Source organism: Chaetura pelagica, unplaced genomic scaffold, assembly GCF_000747805.2.
Source record: "Chaetura pelagica isolate M959 unplaced genomic scaffold, ChaPel_1.0 scaffold79, whole genome shotgun sequence".
Classification (NCBI taxonomy): Eukaryota; Metazoa; Chordata; class Aves; order Apodiformes; family Apodidae; genus Chaetura; species Chaetura pelagica.
Window position 1 is genome coordinate 3927817 of NW_009969339.1, and position 18118 is coordinate 3945934.

The window sequence follows — 18118 nt, forward strand, 5'->3', positions numbered from 1 at the left end:
ACCCTGTCCCAAGGTTGTCCTGGCAGGTAAAAACCTTTCTTAAAGCAATACTCACAGAATTCATTTCAGCTGATGTTAAGCTGTCAGTGCCCATTTTCTTTATCTGAGACAGATCTGCCTTTTTCATTTGCAAGCCTTTTCCTGTCAATTTTGCTAATCACTGTTTTGGATTCATACTGTTTATAAGCTTCCACTCAAATTCTCACTAATTGTGAAATAATACATAGTGTAAGTAGATATGGAAGTGTGCACACAGAAAGGAATAAAAGCAAAGATGGTACCTGGAAGATGCATTCGTTCAATGTGGCCAAAACTGTCTACAGGTGCAGCAGAGATTTAAAAGAGATTCGAGTAGTAATTGTAATTTGAAGGTGTTGCTGGGCTAATGAAAGCAAGATGCTTTCTTAAATAATACTACCGGGTCTTGGCAATAAAGATGGAGCTAGGGTAGCCTGCAGGATGGGTGAGCAGAAGCATCTGAATTAAAACATCACTTCAGAAATTTGAATAATATTGCAATTCTGAAAGAAGGAAACATTTTAAAAGATATGTTTCATAGAAGACTGCAAAAGGAGAGGGGAAGATACATTGGGCATTTAAAATAGTACTGAGGCTGAGTAAATGCTTAAAGTTTGTGGAAACCCTAATTCTGAGTTAAATTCGAGTAGGCATGAGAGAGCTGAAACTAAGAACAAGATTGCCAAAAAATCCTAACTTAATTTTGGAGGTAGCTTTTGGGATTTACCAGACTGAAGAGCATCAGTTGCTTCAAATAGCAGAAGGAAAAGTGAGACACAATTCTCTTAATGACGGGTGATGTCAGTTTTGGTGATCTTTACGTGCTAGATGGTGATATCCTTGCATTGTCATTACAGCTAGCTGAGTAAGCAAGCTGCAGACCCTTTGGAGAATTGAAAAGCAATGTTAAATCTCCCAACAAAGAATCTGCAAAATGCAGACAAAGTGAATTTATGTGAGTTGGCACATGGAAGGCTAATGCTTAAAATGCTACCCTTTGGGCAGAGCTGCTGCGTAAGAAGTGAAACTGTTTTACAAAAGCCCATCAAAAGGGACCAGCAATGCTTTAAAAAAAGCTCTGTGTGTAACATTCTGTACGAGTAAGAGGTGAAAAAGGTTTTTTTCTCTGAAATGGCTCCTAAGGCTAATTCCAGCTGTTTGCAGCAGTGCCTTGAATGCAGGCAGTGCCCCGGTTACGTGTGCATCTGTGGCCAAGCATAGCACCGGATGTTGCCTAAAAGTTTGAAAGCAAAACCCAGCCCTGTGACCACAGGCGAAGTGCAGATTAGAGAGAGGTTCAATTGCTCGTATTTCTGGGTAGGTATAAAAATAGCATATGATTGCTTCTTCCTCCCTCCCTCTGCATCTTCAGATTAATGGTTCTGGAAAGAAGGGAGCTGCATGGTCTCATGGGCAATGACCATGCGACACTTTGGGGTAGAGGTTGTTCTCCAAAGATTCAGCTGGTGTAGGTCAGCGAGTGAATAGAGCCAGTTTCTGCCTCCCATGGGACTGTGTGTACCTTGTTAGTGAGGCTGGCTGCTTGGGTCAGAAACGGCTGGGATAGGAAGGGGGAAGGATGGGAAGCGCTGGTCCAGACGAGCAATAGCATGAAATGTAGAAGAGATAATTTTTCTGCCCAACAGGTCAATAAGCAAATGCTAACAGAGTTGTTTGATGTTGCAAATAGTGAGGGAAATTTGGGCCAAAGGTGAATCTGGCACTATGCGCCTAAACATGCTCAAAAATACCTTTGGATTTGGATGCCAGCGTTGCAAGAGTTTGCATGTGCTGGGAACCCCTCCTCCCTCCATAATTTTTGTATTGTTTCCTCTCTGCAAAAGAAGCATTATTAAAGCACATGACTGCAAAACTATCACCTTACATAAAAAATAAAAGGCATTTTGAAAGCATGGGAGCTAAATGTCCTGCAAAAGTTGTTGTTTTGTTGTGTTTTTTTTTTAATATACTAATTTTCAAGACACTTGTAGATGGGAAAAAAGTCAAGATTGTGAGACTTGAATTCAAACTTAGATTTGGCACTGCTAAAATAGCCCCTTAGAAAGTGCAACTGTTGTCTGCCATTATTTCATGTAAGTGTAAGCTTTCTACTGAGCACCTGATGATAGTGTTTAAGGAAATTCTTTATTCCTGTAAAAAGGCAGCATGTAATGGGGTAATGTAGGTTACATGGGCTGAAGCTTTTGATGTTGCAAGGATGCATGTATAGCTGGGTGTTGTGTATGGTGGCAAAATCTGGATGCAAAAGGCAGTGGTATGTTGGGTTGCTGTTTACCTGTGGGAAGTAAAGAGGTACCAACTTCCAAGAGATGTATTCAGAGAGGAGCTGAAGGATGCCCAGAAAAGAGAGGTGGTACAGAAGTGACACTAGGAGTGGCTGATGCCACAAGGAGGATGAGGATGCATAGCTATTGTGACTCTGATTTAATTTTGGGGGAGGTTTCACAAGAATTTAATTATTTTTACTTATTATTAGTATTTATTTACTTATTAGCTTATTATTAAAGCTCATTAATGAGAGAGAGTATACTCAAATGGTAAAATATTTATACTTCATATAAATTAGTCTCATACTTCTAAGGTGATTAAAGTTCTGTTTTTCATCAGTAGTTGCACTTTCAGTATAACAAACATACCTGAAAGGTTTCATTCTTCTGGTTGTAGATGGATGGTGATAGCTCCACAACGGATGCTTCTCAGTTAGGAATTGCTGGAGATTACATTGGTGGTAGTCACTATGTGATACAGCCTCACGATGGTAAGAAATGTAACAGTAAATACTACCGTTTCTCTGTGTGTCTGTGTATATATATGTATGCATGTATACATGGTTCCCTGCTGTCTTCTAAGCTCTGCTGTCAAGCTAAGAATTCACAATTGTTTTTATACAGTGAGGCATTATGGATACAGCGTTTTTTCTGAAATCTGAAAGTGAAGGTTGGATTTTTCAGTGTTGACACTGTTGAGTCCTTCAGGGTGATGACAAAAAAAATTGATGTTCTAGAAACAGCTTTTATTTTGATGTGACGTTAAACTGCTTGGTGTTCAGCAGCTTCATACATTTCTGTGCATAAAGATTATATCAAACACCCATAAAGGAAGTGTGTTAGCATCTGTTTTAAAAATAATTTCTACAATGTTAATACACAGTGCTTTTAAAGGACTTCATCCTTCAGTGTAAGTTTTTTGATTTAGTTCATTATTGCCTGCTGTTTACCAAATACAATTGCTGTTAACTTTTCTTTATTTCATTAGACACAGAGGACAGCATGAATGATCATGAAGATACAAATGGATCAAAAGAGAGTTTTAGAGAACAAGATATATATCTTCCAATTGCAAATGTGTCAAGGATAATGAAAAATGCCATACCCCAAACAGGAAAGGTAATACCCTTGTCTGGTGAAGAAGGTGTGTTAATGAGTTGTATTCCTTCCTCTGAGTGAAGCTGAGCTGGTAGAACAATGTAATTTTCCAAATGATCCTGATTTATTGGAGAAAAGCCTCCTTAAAGAAAGTAAAATCTGAGCAGGAGTTGACTGACACAAAGTCCATTTTTCTTAGGTTTCTGAAAGCTTTTAGTAACTGCTGTAATTAGAGTATGCAGAACAGTGCTCTTCATAGGGCTTTCAAGAGCTTTCTTTTTCTAAGATGTATTCTCTGAAATTGTCATAACAGGCCAGACTTGGTGACAATGCTGCATCTGTAAGAATATTTTGGATGCAGTTCTCTTATATGAAATTTAATCTGCTTTTTGTGCATAAAATTTGGAATACGTGAACCATTCTAGATGAAATAAAAATTCAGTCCTCATTCTGAAGAAGAGTCTTACATTGCCTGAATCTTTACATATCCAACTGCCTAAATTACTTAAGAAGTCTGTCTTTTACTGTGTAGCAGATAAGGGCAGATATTGAAAAGCTTACTTTATTTCTTAATTCTAAGAACGGACTTTTTAATCTATTCTGCTGAGCTGGTGGTTGTATAAGAATTTGACTGTTCTACCTGTTCATCTTAAACCTTTGCAGGGCTCCTGTTACTTGCCATTTCTTTATTGTATTCCAGTACAGTTCCTGCCCCAGTAACATATCCTCTAGCAAAAGCTATTTTATTTCTTTGTTTTTTTTTTTTTTTTTTTTTTTAGATCACTCCATATAGAAGCAAGACATAATTTACTTGCATCTGCTTGTACTTTCATAGTGTTCAGGGCTTTCTGGAGATCTGGGTGTTACATTTATATCTTTGCTATGAAAATCTCCTCACTAGTCCATATTGTCATAAATTTTTAGTGATCAAGATGGGATTTTTGTCAAGAATTTAGCATATGGAATGTCAAGCCGTCTTGAAAAAATCTGGGAGGTTTTTGTGAAAAACTGCAAGGGAAGCTGCTGGCTGATGAGTACTTCTGAAAAATCTCACCCCACTTGTCTGAAAATACCAGAGGAACTAGTGAAGATTCTAATGACTGCTTGATTATCTTGGGTTGTTGTTTGTTTAAAAATACAAACGAGTTCTTCTCATGTGAAGAATAACCATCTTAATTATTATATGCTTTCAGTTGACTGCCCTCAGCTTCCCAAATAATAATGAGTAATGCTTGCTGTTATTTTAAGTCAGGTAAATTACTTTTGTCCAGCTGAAAACTATTATTAAATTTACTTATTCTTGCCAAGGGCTTGTGTTTCTTCATTTGAATTCTCATTTGGAAAATTCATACCAGAATATTAGAGCATTAGAGAGGTTTGCTGCTAGGCATATATTTTAGTCCTTGAATCTGGTCAGGACAAAAATACTTGTCGCTGCCGAATCTCTGGGAATGTACTGCAGTGAGGCTGGAACTTTTGGATCTGTTAAAAGGAAGATGGAAGTGGACCAAGGTATTGGAATGCACAGGTTTAAAAGGAAGGCATAGGTAAGCAAAGTAAGCGCTACTGAGGTGCATCTATATGTAAAAGCTTTTACAGAACATAGTTACGACTTCAGGTGATCCTGGTACTTGCTGCTTGAAATAGTAAAACTTAGGTTCTAGTCATGTTGCAGCTGTGCTTACACAGAGCAGTGATGACATCCAGTGGTTCCTTCACATACAGGTGTTGCCTAAATGGTATTGTCAACAGGTTTTGGAATATTTCCTTTATTATCAAGTGTCTTATTTTTTAGTTGTTTTTTTTTAATCTTCTTGCATCTTGATTAATTATTTTATGATACTTTTTCCTTGTTAGATTGCTAAGGACGCAAAGGAATGTGTGCAAGAGTGTGTAAGTGAATTCATCAGCTTTATAACATCAGAAGCAAGTGAGAGGTGTCACCAGGAGAAAAGAAAGACGATCAATGGAGAGGATATTCTTTTTGCCATGTCTACCTTGGGGTTTGATAGCTATGTTGAACCTTTGAAGTTGTACCTCCAGAAATTCAGAGAGGTTGGTATATATTTCTGTATTTCCTCATTTATTTAACCTAATTGTGTTTATTCTTAGCTCCCTGTCATTTGTAATTGTACAATGGCTGAGTTGTAGAGTATCTCACAGCTATTGTCAGGGACTTTACTCAGCTCTCGTGAGACCCCACCTGGAATACTGTGTCCAATTCTGGAGCCCCCAACATAAGAAGCACATGGAGCACCTGTAGAAAGTCCAGAGGAGGGCCATGAAGATGATCAAAGGCCTGGAGCACCTCTCCTGTGAAGAAAGGTTGAGAGAGTTGGGGTTGTTCAGTCTGGAAAAGAAAAGCCTCTGGGCAGACCTTATAGTGGCCTTCCAGTACTTGAAGGGGGCCTACAGGAAAGCTGGGGAGGGACTTTTTACAAGATCAGGTAGCAATAGGACAAGGAGGAATGGCTTTAAACTGGAAGAGGAGAGATTTAGATTAGACATTAGGAAGAAATTCTTAACTGTGACAGTGGTGAGACACTAGAACAGGTTGCCCAGGGAAGCTGTGGATGCCCACTCCCTGGAAATGTTCAAAGCCAGGCTGGATGGGGCCCAGAGCAACCTGATATACTGGGAGGTGTCCCTGCCCATGGAAGGTGTTTGGAACTAGATGATCTTTAAGGTCACTTCCAGCCCAAACTGTTCTATGATTCTATGATAAATGTAATGTTTAAAAGTATTCCAGAGAATATAAAGAGAAAAAGGAGTAAGAAAGCATTTTGATTAAATTTGCTGATTCAAAGTAGTTAAAGCTTTCAACTGAATAAATTATCTAATATATTGCTGGTAGTAAATTGTCGGTGCGGAGGTGTCCAGTGAGGGAAGAATGCGAGACAATCAATATGATAGAGCAAACTCCAACTTTATTAGAAATTACAGGCACTTATATACCCTTAGCCCAAATTTTACATGTCCAGGGTTGCACTTATGATTGGTCAGTTGTACTAGAGCCTGCCACGGTCTGAACAGTGACTGGCTTCTTGGCCCAGGCTCAATCAGGACTCTCCACCCCATCTCCTCTTCTGGCACGTTTGGATGTTTACTTCGTTAGCTCACTTTTTATCAACTGGTTCTCATGAGAAAGTCCTTGGTCGTTGAGGCCCAGGTGTTCTATCAGTAAAAACAGGATTGCTCACAGATCCGTTGTTTATTAAAACAGCCTGCAACAGTAAATCACTGTTTTTTAAAGGTGCCTATAAAGAGTACTTAATTCGATCTCTGGGCTCAATCAATAGAACTGTACTAGACTGCATCCTCTGAGGAAGCAGCCTAATGCCTATTGTTTGTCTGGATTTCAATCTGCAAAAGAGATGTATTTTTTTCTCATGTCGGAGTTATGATGCACATCAGAGGCTATCTGCTTCAAGGTGGTTTTTATTAAGATCTGTTTTTTAGCCCATTCCTCAGTTCCTTTTTGATACATATCATGTGCTAGGTATGTGATGCAAGCAGTTTTATCCCTTCTCTAGCTGAATGTTGTGTTGGGTTTTTTTTTTCAGCAATTTAAGCTTTTTTTAAAAGAAGTTGCTTCTGCTGGGGTGTTGTGCTCTGGTCCCCTCTTCCCCTGCTTCTTATTTAGAGATGGAAGAGAATTATGCTTGCTTGCTTCTTCACTTCAGTGTTCTTTTACCTCAGAATACCAGATTTAACCAAACAAATCTAAAGCATTTTTATTCAGTGATCTCATAGTCATGAATTAAGAAGTTGTTCAGGGTTAAAAATAATCTTGGGGGGAAAAAAAAATCTCAAAGCAAATTAATTTATGTATTTTAAATAATATGGTATGGTTGCTTGGTTTTACTGGCCTGAGTGAAGCAGCTATGTCTAAATTGGTGATTCTGTAGATAGACATGCTCTTCAGACTTTTTGTTCTGTAAACCTGTTTGTCAATTAACAGGGTCAGACTTGCTAGTGATATTTAATTTGCTGACAGTGCTTGAAGCTTCCCCTTCCCTGAAGGTCATTTGCTGTGATAACTGAGTAACACGAGGTGTAATCTGAAAGTTGGCCTACTGCTGTGTGCCAAGTTTTTCCAGTTCTGCGTAGCAGTTGCACATGCTGTCAGAGTGCTGTATGTACTTTAATAAGAAATGCAAGTAGTGCTTAACTAGTTCCAGCACTTCTGGAGGAGTCTGAAGTGGGTCTGTGCTACTATGCTAGTGAAATTCTGAAGTGACCATTTTTCAGATACATGTGCTATGGTGGCAAGAGTAATGGGATTGAACTTTAACTGAATGGATTGGATGGTTTTGCTCACCAGCTTTAAACCTCCATTCCAGCTAGTTCTGTCTTCAGGGTACCATATATAGTCAAGTATTCTGTTTATAGCCTAGTATTTAATCTGCATTGAACAGATGCAGAGAATATTTCTTATACTTATATTGTTTTCTTAGATGTTCTTATGTAATAGCATAGAGCATCAAGCTTCATACTTGTAAAGCTGCAAGCAGATGACTGGAGCCTTGGCTTTCTGTGCTGTTATCCTTTCTGGCTACAGTCCTTCATGTGGGAAGAGAAATCCAGTATCTTGATTTTAAATGTCAGCTCTTGTATATTGATGGCACTTGTGTGTGGTTGGTAAGCAAATGTTGCACATTCTCAGTAGTTCGGAGAGTCTGTGACTTCTTGTGAATGCTTTTAACTGCTCCTTCTGGATTACTGCAGAACTTGAACTTTCTGCAGAAAGCAAAAGCCTTTCTTAGAACTACACAATCCTGTTTATTTCTGAGGAGTATGGCTGAGATGAAAACCACCTTTTACATATTCTTGTACTATACATGTTCCTAAGTCCCATAGAGTTTTTTAGGTCTTGGCTTTCAAACTCCAGCTGCTGCACAGTGACTTTTCTGCAAGTTCCAAACCTTGGCTTGAGCTCCCAGGGTCTTGAAACAATCTCAAGCCAACTGTTCTCTAACACAAATTCTTTGTTCTTCTCCATTTCTCCAGGCAATGAAAGGAGAAAAGGGAATTGGGGGAACAGTTACAACTGGAGACGGTCTGAGTGAGGAGCTCACAGAGGAAGCATTTAGTAAGTAGTACTTTGTAATTAATTATATTATTATTACTATGGCTTTTCTAAAAACAGCACTTCCTTTAGACATCAGAATTCTTACTTCAGGTATACATCCTGGACTGGCCACATGTTACACCTCTGATCCATTGAGATTCTCATTTGAGATTTCTGGAGGATAACCTGTGCTCATATAAACTCTTCCCAGTCAGTAGAATTTATGGTCAGAATGAAGTAATATAGTGATAAATTATGACACTCTAGTAATAGTTAATGTCAACTATGGAAGACCTCTAAATGCGTACATTAGTGCCAGTATTTTTTGTCTACACTTAAACACAGATAGTAATGAGAGGTGCAAACATTTTTTCTTTCTTTTTATTTTGTTTCGTTGTTTCTTTGTTTGGTGTTTTTATTTATTTCCCCAGTAGCTACTACATATTTAGGCCACATACATTCTACTTTCAAGACTGTTGGGGAAAAAGTAAAATAAACTCCACTTGGTGACTTGAGTAGCTCGTCTTTGAGAAATGAACCAGAGAAGAACATCATCCTTGTATAATTCTAAACCATTTAATACTATATTCAAAAGAATGCACAGAACTTCTGGCAACTAGAAGGTGTAGGGCAAGGAGTATCGTTCATTCACTGTGGGTTTTCTTCCTTATACTTTGAATTAAGTCTGACACTTGGGATGTTGCATTGGTTTTGTTGATGCTGAATTCTTGTATGTAGTCTTCACTTGGGTTTTAAATGCTATGGGCTCGTAATCATGAAGGTTAAAAGAAGAATTAGGAGGAGCAACTCTAGACATACCTACTGACAAGATATAGTTTTTGAAGTATCTTATAAATATTCTGTTTCAAAACAATGGTAAACTACTGAACTAGCAGAAATTTGAAGCCTGAGGACTGAATGTGTTCTGTTCAAGGTCTGAAACACACTTTGCTTCCACTATGATGACTTTGGCTATATAAAACAGTACAGGCTTTTTGGATCTCTCCTAGTCTGGAAGATAAGCTCATAAAACTGGCTGCAAATAAAAAAACTAAACCTGAATATTGCAGAAGGCCTACAAAAAGCTTTATTTTTAATATATTTTAATTTTACAGTTAAAGATTAGGCAATGCAAATAGTAAAGTCTTATCAGTACCCACTCATGTTATAGCTCTGTTGGTTCAGAAATAGTAAGACACTAGCACAACTACAGGCCCAACTTACTTACCTTGAGTATGTTGCTAGTAGTTGCTGGATTGCAGCTGTTGGCCATCTGTCCAGCTTGGAAGCCTGCAAAAACAATACACAGAAATTGTTCTACAGTCTTTATTTTGTATATATTCTGATCTGCACTTGAAGTATATAAGCTACAGCTCAAGAGTTGAGGGAAAACATACAGTTGAAAACTTCTCATTGTGTCTGCATCTAGCATCTTGGTTTGCTTGGGCAAAGAGGCCAATTAATGAAAAGCGTTTCCTCTGGGATGCTCATGTGCCACTTAGCCTGAGTACAGTAGCCACCAGAAAATGGAATCCAGAAAAAAAGGAATCCCATCATATCTGTGAATCCTCTCTCCACTTCCTGAGAGAATCATTAAGTCTTGACAGGATGCAAAGGAGACGTTGCAGTAGTAGAAGACGGAAAATAAACTTTCTATAAAATAACTGATTGTGTGAAGTGCTGCAGGAATTCCTCTCCATAGGGGCAGCTGTAGAGCAATTTAGAACAATGGTCTTGTTGCAGGAGTAGCAGTAATAGCTGTGCTGCTGTGTCATAGCCCTTGGCTCTTGGTCTTAGCCTAAAGCCAGGGTCAGAGACTTGGCATTAAATTGTGTTTGAATGTGGAGCATGCACGTCAAAGTGCAATACAATTTTCGACCTGCCTGAGCCACTTCTCACTGTGATCTTGATGCATTTTTAACTTGCAGCTTAAGTATATGAAAGTTACTACAGTGAAGATAGGGGGGAGGTGAAGGAAACCTCAAACCCTTCCCCAGAGCATCAGCTTTCAGATAAAAGCTGTTAGGATAATACTATGTTTTGAGAATTTGTTAATGGGTTATCCTCTTATTTATACGTAGTAACAGACATTCTTCAGAAAGAAATAAGCCCTGTTTTTCGCCTAGTGGATTGTTCTGCTAGAATGACTTAATTTACAACTTTAAAAGAGTTTGCTGCTTTGCTTCCCAGTAGCAGTTGTAACATATTAGCTCTGAATGTTGCAGAGCTCAACTTACATGTTCTTGTAAAGGTTCATCTTAGGGCATCACTCCCTGTGTTTTCTCTCCCAAGTCTCAGAAGGACTTTCATTGGCCTCATCTTTCTTCTCTGAAATTCAGAGCTCTTGTGGGTATCCTGAAGGGCACACTGAAGTTATCCAGTGTAACATCAGGTTCTGGCAGTGCCTTTTGTTTTTTGTCAGTGCCTGTCTCTGTTCATCTTTGCTACCTTCTTCGGGGCTTCCACATTATGGAGTCCCTGATGGATCCTGTTTATAAAGCAGTGCAACATTTTCATGGACTTCCTCATGCACATGTATGCTCAAGTGCTAACCTTGCGTCTAAACAAAACAAACTCTGGATTCTCCAGGTTTCTTGGGATATTGAATACTGAAGATTGCTTTTTCAGTGGTGCAGATGGCAAATTCCACTCCATTTGCCAGTGTCCAGCTGTGTATGTTCTGCTTCAGATATATACAAGGGAAGAGCAAGGTGCTTAGTTTTGGATTATCCAATACAAAATGACGTTGAGTTTTGTTTCTCAAGTGTTTCTCGATGGGAATAAACTTGTTTCCTTGTAATGCTCTGAAACAAGTTTGTCCATAGGCAGTGTAGAATGGTAGCTGTCAGGAGAGGAAGGGCTCCATAGTTCTGGAGTGGACCACAATTGAAGGTTATTTAATGGTGACAGACACATCAAACAAGGCTCTGTGTATCCTGCAGTTCTCGTTTAACTTCTCACAATGCTCTTTCAGCTAACCAGTTGCCAGCAGGCTTAATAACTACAGATGGCCAACAGCAGAATGTTATGGTCTACACAACATCATATCAACAGGTACTGTATCCTGTCCCCTACTCTCCCTTCTGTTGCTAAAATCCGAACGCTAATTCAGTGCTCTGTTCTGAAAGATGGGAATGAATTTTGTGTAGTCCTTTGGTGGCTGTTGTGCCATTCCAACACTGTGACAATTCAAGTCTGCTAGCAGCAGTGCTGTTGCAGAAAAGGTGCATTTGAATGTGAGCTTGCATTTTCTTTCTCTAGCTCTCTGGTGTTCAACAAATTCAGTTCTCATGATTTGAAGAAAACTTTGGATCTGGGAACGTGAGATGGAAAAGCTGTGCATCTCTAACGAAGAGGCAGTTTTAATGACTGGTGAAGAGATTTATCTCTTTGTATATTAAATAGCTGTAATGTAGCTACCTGAAGCTTGACTAACTGAGGTGTGAGTTCTGACTCAAATCTTTTTCATGATGATTTTAAAAACAAAATAGGATTTTAAAGGTATTAAAGTATTTTTGTTTTGTACAAGAGTTTGTTGCTCTGTATAACTCCTGTATGCATTGTATATTGCAATTTATTACTGTCAGAGATTTGTAGACAGTTTCTTATTTTCATATTGAATCATGTTACTTTTGTAATTCAGGTAAACAGCTGGGTTAATTCATGTTTACCCTTTGAATAAAATTGTAAGGGTAAAGTTCACTTTTGAATGTAAGTTGCCTTTATTATAAAGATTGAGTTGGTCTTGGTTATGTAACTTGTCTTGCATGACAACCTCAACTAACTTTACATGTCAGCATATTTATTGAAATTTTGAAAGGGACTTTTTTCTCATGAAACTAGCAGCTCAAAAGAATTGCTACAACTGTTTTGGTTTTGTTTTTTTTTTTAATGTAACTTCAGAATTAAAAGTTAATCAAAAACAACCAATGCTCTACTACATTTAGAGACTTAGAGCTTATCAACAGCGTTGATGAGAACATGGACTGTGTGCGATGCAGGTCTTCATTTCATTATTTTAAGTTGCATTATCTGTCCTTCGACTTACATTTATATATTTAAGGTAGTCTTTGTGCTACTGAAATAACTCTTCCTTTTTAGATATGTTTTTTAGAATCCAAAACTTAGACATTTGGGGTGTTGGGGGACACACGTGGATTTTATAGTCCTTGTGGTAAAAGATCTCATTTTAACTTTTTACGGAAATGTTTTAAGGTTTCTTGTGAGAGTGTGGGAACTCAACTGTGTTAGTGACTTTCTGTGTACAGGCTGCGTGTGTGAGTGTGTGAGTGACTGAAACTTCAACAAGTGATACAAATCTGAAATGGAGGACAGACTTCTATCTTGCTGTCTCTTTCCTGGTTTTGCAATAAACTCTACCTATATAATGTAGTTCTGTATATTTAGTGAGCTGTTCTTAGTAACATTGCTGGTTCTTTAAAAACTGGGTGCTTGTCTTGCATGACAACCTCAACTAACTTTACATGTCAGCATATTTATTGAAATTTTGAAAGGGACTTTTTTCTCATGAAACTAGCAGCTCAAAAGAATTGCTAAAACTTTTTGGTTTTTTTTTTTTTTTTAATGTAACTTCAGAATTAAAAGTTAATCAAAAACAACCAATGCTCTACTACATTTAGAGACTTAGAGCTTATCAACAGCGTTGATGAGAACATGGACTGTGTGCGATGCAGGTCTTCATTTCATTATTTTAAGTTGCATTATCTGTCCTTCGACTTACATTTATATATTTAAGGTAGTCTTTGTGCTACTGAAATAACTCTTCCTTTTTAGATATGTTTTTTAGAATCCAAAACTTAGACATTTGGGGTGTTGGGGGACACACGTGGATTTTATAGTCCTTGTGGTAAAAGATCTCATTTTAACTTTTTACGGAAATGTTTTAAGGTTTCTTGTGAGAGTGTGGGAACTCAACTGTGTTAGTGACTTTCTGTGTACAGGCTGCGTGTGTGAGTGTGTGAGTGACTGAAACTTCAACAAGTGATACAAATCTGAAATGGAGGACAGACTTCTATCTTGCTGTCTCTTTCCTGGTTTTGCAATAAACTCTACCTATATAATGTAGTTCTGTATATTTAGTGAGCTGTTCTTAGTAACATTGCTGGTTCTTTAAAAACTGGGTGGGTAATTCTGTTAGATGCAATGTCTTAGCCTGTTAGGATGGAGGGGGGGATTGGTTTTAGTAATATATCTTATTCAGACTGAATTTTGGGACCTTTGGTATTTTTACTGTTTGCAGTGGACTGAAATGTAATATAATAACTATCTTTCCATATACCTGTCATTAATTTAGGCAAACACACCTTGAATCTGTTACCATGTAATTTCTTTCTGGTTTTGTATTTATTTTTTTTTTTTTAAAGAAAAAGTAACAGTTTAATACTGGGAAAATAATTTAAAACAAGACATCCCAGAAACCTGAAATAGCTATTTTTTTGTTAAACAAAACTTTTATGTATGTTCAGATTTAAACAGTGTTTCTTACAAATCAGCATCATGCTGGCAGAGCCTCTGGAGGCAATCCAGTGTATTCTGTGGTGATGGGGGCAGATGTGCTGGGTTTTGTGGCAGTCTGTCATTCTTCAGCAGCTATGACCGAACAAATGGAGTTTTTCATTAAATGTACAAATGAATAACACAATCACTACACAAGCACCTGCTGTTTGTATTCTGTGTATTTCAGGCTGTCATACCCTGTTCTTGATGTTCCCACATTTGCCATGGAAAAAGCTGTGATCGCAGCTAAGGAGAAGCTAGGAGAGATTGTGGGCAGTTGGATGTGCAGAAATGGGGCTGAGGTCATCAGTCACACTTGCTTGAAACCAGCTACGTTTTTCAGTCTGTTGTCTCTTCTGTGAGTTTAGGCTAAAGTGCTTTGAGTTTGTTGTTTAGACACTATCACGTGTGCAAAGGAGCTGATACTCCTTTGTCTTTCTTTTTTCTTATTCTTTCTTCTTCCTGCCTCCCCCCTTGAGGTCCAGGGACAAAACTGCCATCACCTTGCCCATTCACTTCCTGAAAATACGTGTGTAGAAGTAATAGTACAACACTTTGATCTCTTTCTGAAACCATTCACGTAATACATTTTGCTGGGTACTGTAGCACTCATAAAACAAATATTGTCTGAGGAAATACTTGCTTAATTGACAGTAGCAGAAGCACAACTGCTGTGGAGGCTTTATTCTCGTTTAACAACTGATCTGTGTTCTCACCTTTCTGTTTGTAAGTACTCAAAGTTTAAAAGTCACTTAGACCCAAACCAGGAGTGACCAGTCCCACTGGATCCCATCTGCTTCTACAAAACTGCTGTGTTTGGCTCGCTGAGTGTTTAGTTTGAACTAACATAACCCCAAACTGAGCTTGAGACAGTTGTGGCAGCCTTATCTAGTTATGAGAAAAGCTAATTTAGATGGCATTCTTCTACATCCCATTTTCATTGCAAGCTTAATGGAAGCAGAGGCTCTGCCTTTACCAGTCTTGCTGATGTACATAGGCATCTTTACTATTTTATTTACTTCTCTGTTCTGATCTCTACTGACACTAAAATCTGTGGCTGGCTGGTGTAGCCAGAACACAGAGGGAGTCTTGGCATGAGGTGGTACATCCTAAATATCTACTGACCCATGCATACCTGCCTGTAGCTAAAAATTAGTCTGATTTATGGAGGCTGTATGTTAAATTAGCTGTCTTCCTTGAACCACACCCTGGATACACTGTGAATCAGTTGAGTAGATGGTCCCCATTGCAGAGTCAAGATGATACTCATTAGCATGTTGTAAGCACATAAAGGTGATTTCTCTCATCTTTGGTAGGAGAGGAAGCATGTGGGCAATTGCATATGCACAGGAGATTGCTCAATGCAAAGCAACATGGAGAGCCAAGGGCTCATTTTTTGCCCAGCACCTTGTTGTCATGATAAAAGCTGGCAGCAGCCCTGCTTACAGCTACAAAATTATTCATTTTGCAGAGTTTTGAATATGATTAATGTTCTAGTTAAGTCACGTAGACTCACTGCTTCAGTTATATTTACAGTGATAAGACAACTTGCTTTTAAATTACTGCACTCCCAAATGGTGCAGGCTAGATTTTTTCAGTTTTTATTTGTACTAAGAAGAAGAAAGGAAGTTTTTCACTTAAATTTGAAGTGACTTTTCTTACATTCCTAGATGAAAAGAATCCAACCCTGTATGTACATTCTAAAATTATAATGCTATAGGGAAACTATTTTATGTAGGGCCCAAGCAGTCCTACAGGAAGCAAAATACTACTAATGTGGACAATGGCTACTCTTATATTCCCCTTTCAGAGTGGTTTGGTGAAAAGAGCACTGGTGGAAGGATGAAGTTTGGCTGTGGTACAGTTTAAGACATGTGCCTAGTTGAAACCATGGACCAATTGCTCCTCTTTGAAAATAAAAGATGTTTTTCTGGCACAATCATTCACAATTCTACCCTTTAAAAATCTGAAAAAATCTACTTAAGCCACTGAATATTGATCTGTTTACCTATTGATTTGTGAAATTGGCATGATAATGGACTGTGATGTCATCTTTGTCCCTCAGTATGTAAAAATTTAATGGGAAGCTGTCTAGAAAGACAGAGCCAATTCAGCTTTTGCTGACATCCAAGGCCAGATGCTCTTGGGAGTGAGGGCAGTTTGCTCCTATGCACAATAGTTTCCAAATTGATGTCAGCTGCACTCTCTTTATTAAATTGCAGTCTCCAAGCATGGCTGTGGAGGCAGGGAGAGAGGTGAGGCAGTGCACGGTGGCTCAGAGAGAGCTGGCTATGCTGGTTTAGGAAATCTTCTAGGCAACTTGCCAGGGTAATTTCCTGGAATATCTTGCTGCAGCACACAGGGCCAGAGGAGCCATTTATCATGAGCAATGGCACCTGATATGTTTTTTGTATGAAAGCAAACTATTGAGGGTTTAAATCTGCTGGACAGAGGAGCATCCTTTAGGCTCCTAATCTAATTTGTGTGTGACTAATACTTGATCTGGCCCAGCCTGCACAGCACCAGAGATGGCAGCTGAGTTGTAGGGCAGAGCTGCCCAAAAGGGTTTGGTTTCTGGCTAACAAACTGCAGTGATCGGTGCCTAAGTGCTTGCTCCCCAAAGGCACAGCAACCACAGCCTTTTTCAAACTAAGTTTTAGCTGCAATTTACTTCTGGTGAGGATCAACACAGGTACTTGGTCTCATTAGGGGTGCAGACCCCTTTTCTATAGAAGTCACTGGACACAGGGTGAGTTCTCCATGCCCTTGGGGTAACAGCTTTCCTTCTGCTCCTAAGCTGTTGTCACAGTGCATCTTCAGTGTGCACAATAAAGAACCAAAAAGAGTGGTTTACATATTAAAGCAGTTCTCTGCTCTGGTACACAGCATGAGACAGGGGCATGGACCTAGCCACTGGTGGTAGCTTGCCCAGGGACAACAACAGCATGTATTTGCTTCAGATGTGTCTTTGGTATGGAAGAAATGAGAGGCAAACCTACATAAGAGCCTTTTTTAAATCAACAAAATAATTCAGTAAATAAGGGCAGGGAATCTGTTTGAAATTACATTACTGCGATGGGGAGAGTATTTCCCAAGAAATGGATATAGTAACAAAAGCAACTTCCAACAGCACACCTAAGATTCCCAGTCCAGACATAAATGCTGTGTCACTTGAAATACAACTGCAGCTAAAACATGGTCCCCGTGTTTCATGCCATATCAAATTAGGAGGCATATATACTATTTTTACTCCTTTTGGCACCCTATGTGAAGACAGAGAGTTGACCCCATCAGAGATTATCTTCCATCACTGGTGAGAAGAGCACAGCAAAATAAAGGGCTCTGGGACACACAGGTTTGTGGCTGCAGTGTCTGACTTCTCAGCCCTGGCCATGAAATCCAAACCCACCCACATGCCTGAGTTCACTGTGTCATCTAACATTCCGGGAAAAGCAACCTGGTGAGCAGGAGGCTGCCTGGAGCCAGCCAGTAGGAAGATCTAAGCACGTGGGGATAAGGGATCCAAAATCTCACCTCTAGCCAGCTGGAAAGCAGCTGAAATAGACTCCATCACCTTGGGATGGGAATGGGAAGACTGTGGGGCCCAGGGAGTGCTGCTCTTTATTCAAAACCATCAGCAACAGCCACATTTTACAAGCTGAAACTCATCCAAAGTGTCTCCTGAGTGTGTGCAGTGAGATCAAGTACTGTACACACCAGAAAAAGAAATATCGACAATAACTTGCCATTTTGGTTTGTCTGGCTTGACAGCTTCTGTGTTTTTTCAGATGGCTCAGCTGCACCTTTCTACAGCAACTCTATCTTCCTAATCTTCTAATAGCGGCAAAAATACAAGAAACTGATCTCAGTAACTAATTGTTGAATAGTAAATACATATATAGTCTGGTTTTATATCCAAACATTTGTGCTGTAACATAAGTAGGTGACACCTCCATCTGTTAGATTGAAATTTCAAGTCTTTTTTTTTCAAGACAGTCGTTTCAGAGAGTTACTCCCAGGCTCTGAACATTTTCCTTCCAGAGCAGACAGCATATAATGTCAACATACATATGTCTCCCCCCCCCCCCCAACTCAGGCCGACTGCAATGAAGAAATAATTAAAAAA

The 18118-nt window shown here is 39.0% G+C and overlaps 1 protein-coding gene across 1 annotated transcript; it reads left to right on the top strand.

Moving 5' to 3' along the window:
* Positions 1 to 230: 230 nt before the first annotated feature.
* NFYB (nuclear transcription factor Y, beta) lies at positions 231 to 12614 on the top strand. Its single transcript, XM_010005794.1, has 7 exons — positions 231 to 371; positions 2704 to 2797; positions 3295 to 3425; positions 5262 to 5459; positions 8415 to 8496; positions 11450 to 11529; positions 11737 to 12614. The coding sequence occupies exons 2-7, from the start codon at positions 2704 to 2706 to the stop codon at positions 11767 to 11769; spliced, it is 618 nt and encodes a 205-aa protein (XP_010004096.1). The 5' UTR covers positions 231 to 371; the 3' UTR covers positions 11770 to 12614.
* The last annotated feature ends 5504 nt before the right edge of the window (positions 12615 to 18118 follow it).

Excerpts from the sequence above, each read along its gene's own strand:
- NFYB (XM_010005794.1), top strand. The coding sequence starts at position 2,704 with ATGGATGGTGATAGCTCCACAACGGATGCTTCTCAGTTAGGAATTGCT. Across the intron at positions 2,798-3,294 it reads TGTGATACAGCCTCACGATG|ACACAGAGGACAGCATGAAT; the intron begins GTAAGAAATGTA and ends TTATTTCATTAG. Across the intron at positions 5,460-8,414 it reads ACCTCCAGAAATTCAGAGAG|GCAATGAAAGGAGAAAAGGG; the intron begins GTTGGTATATAT and ends CCATTTCTCCAG.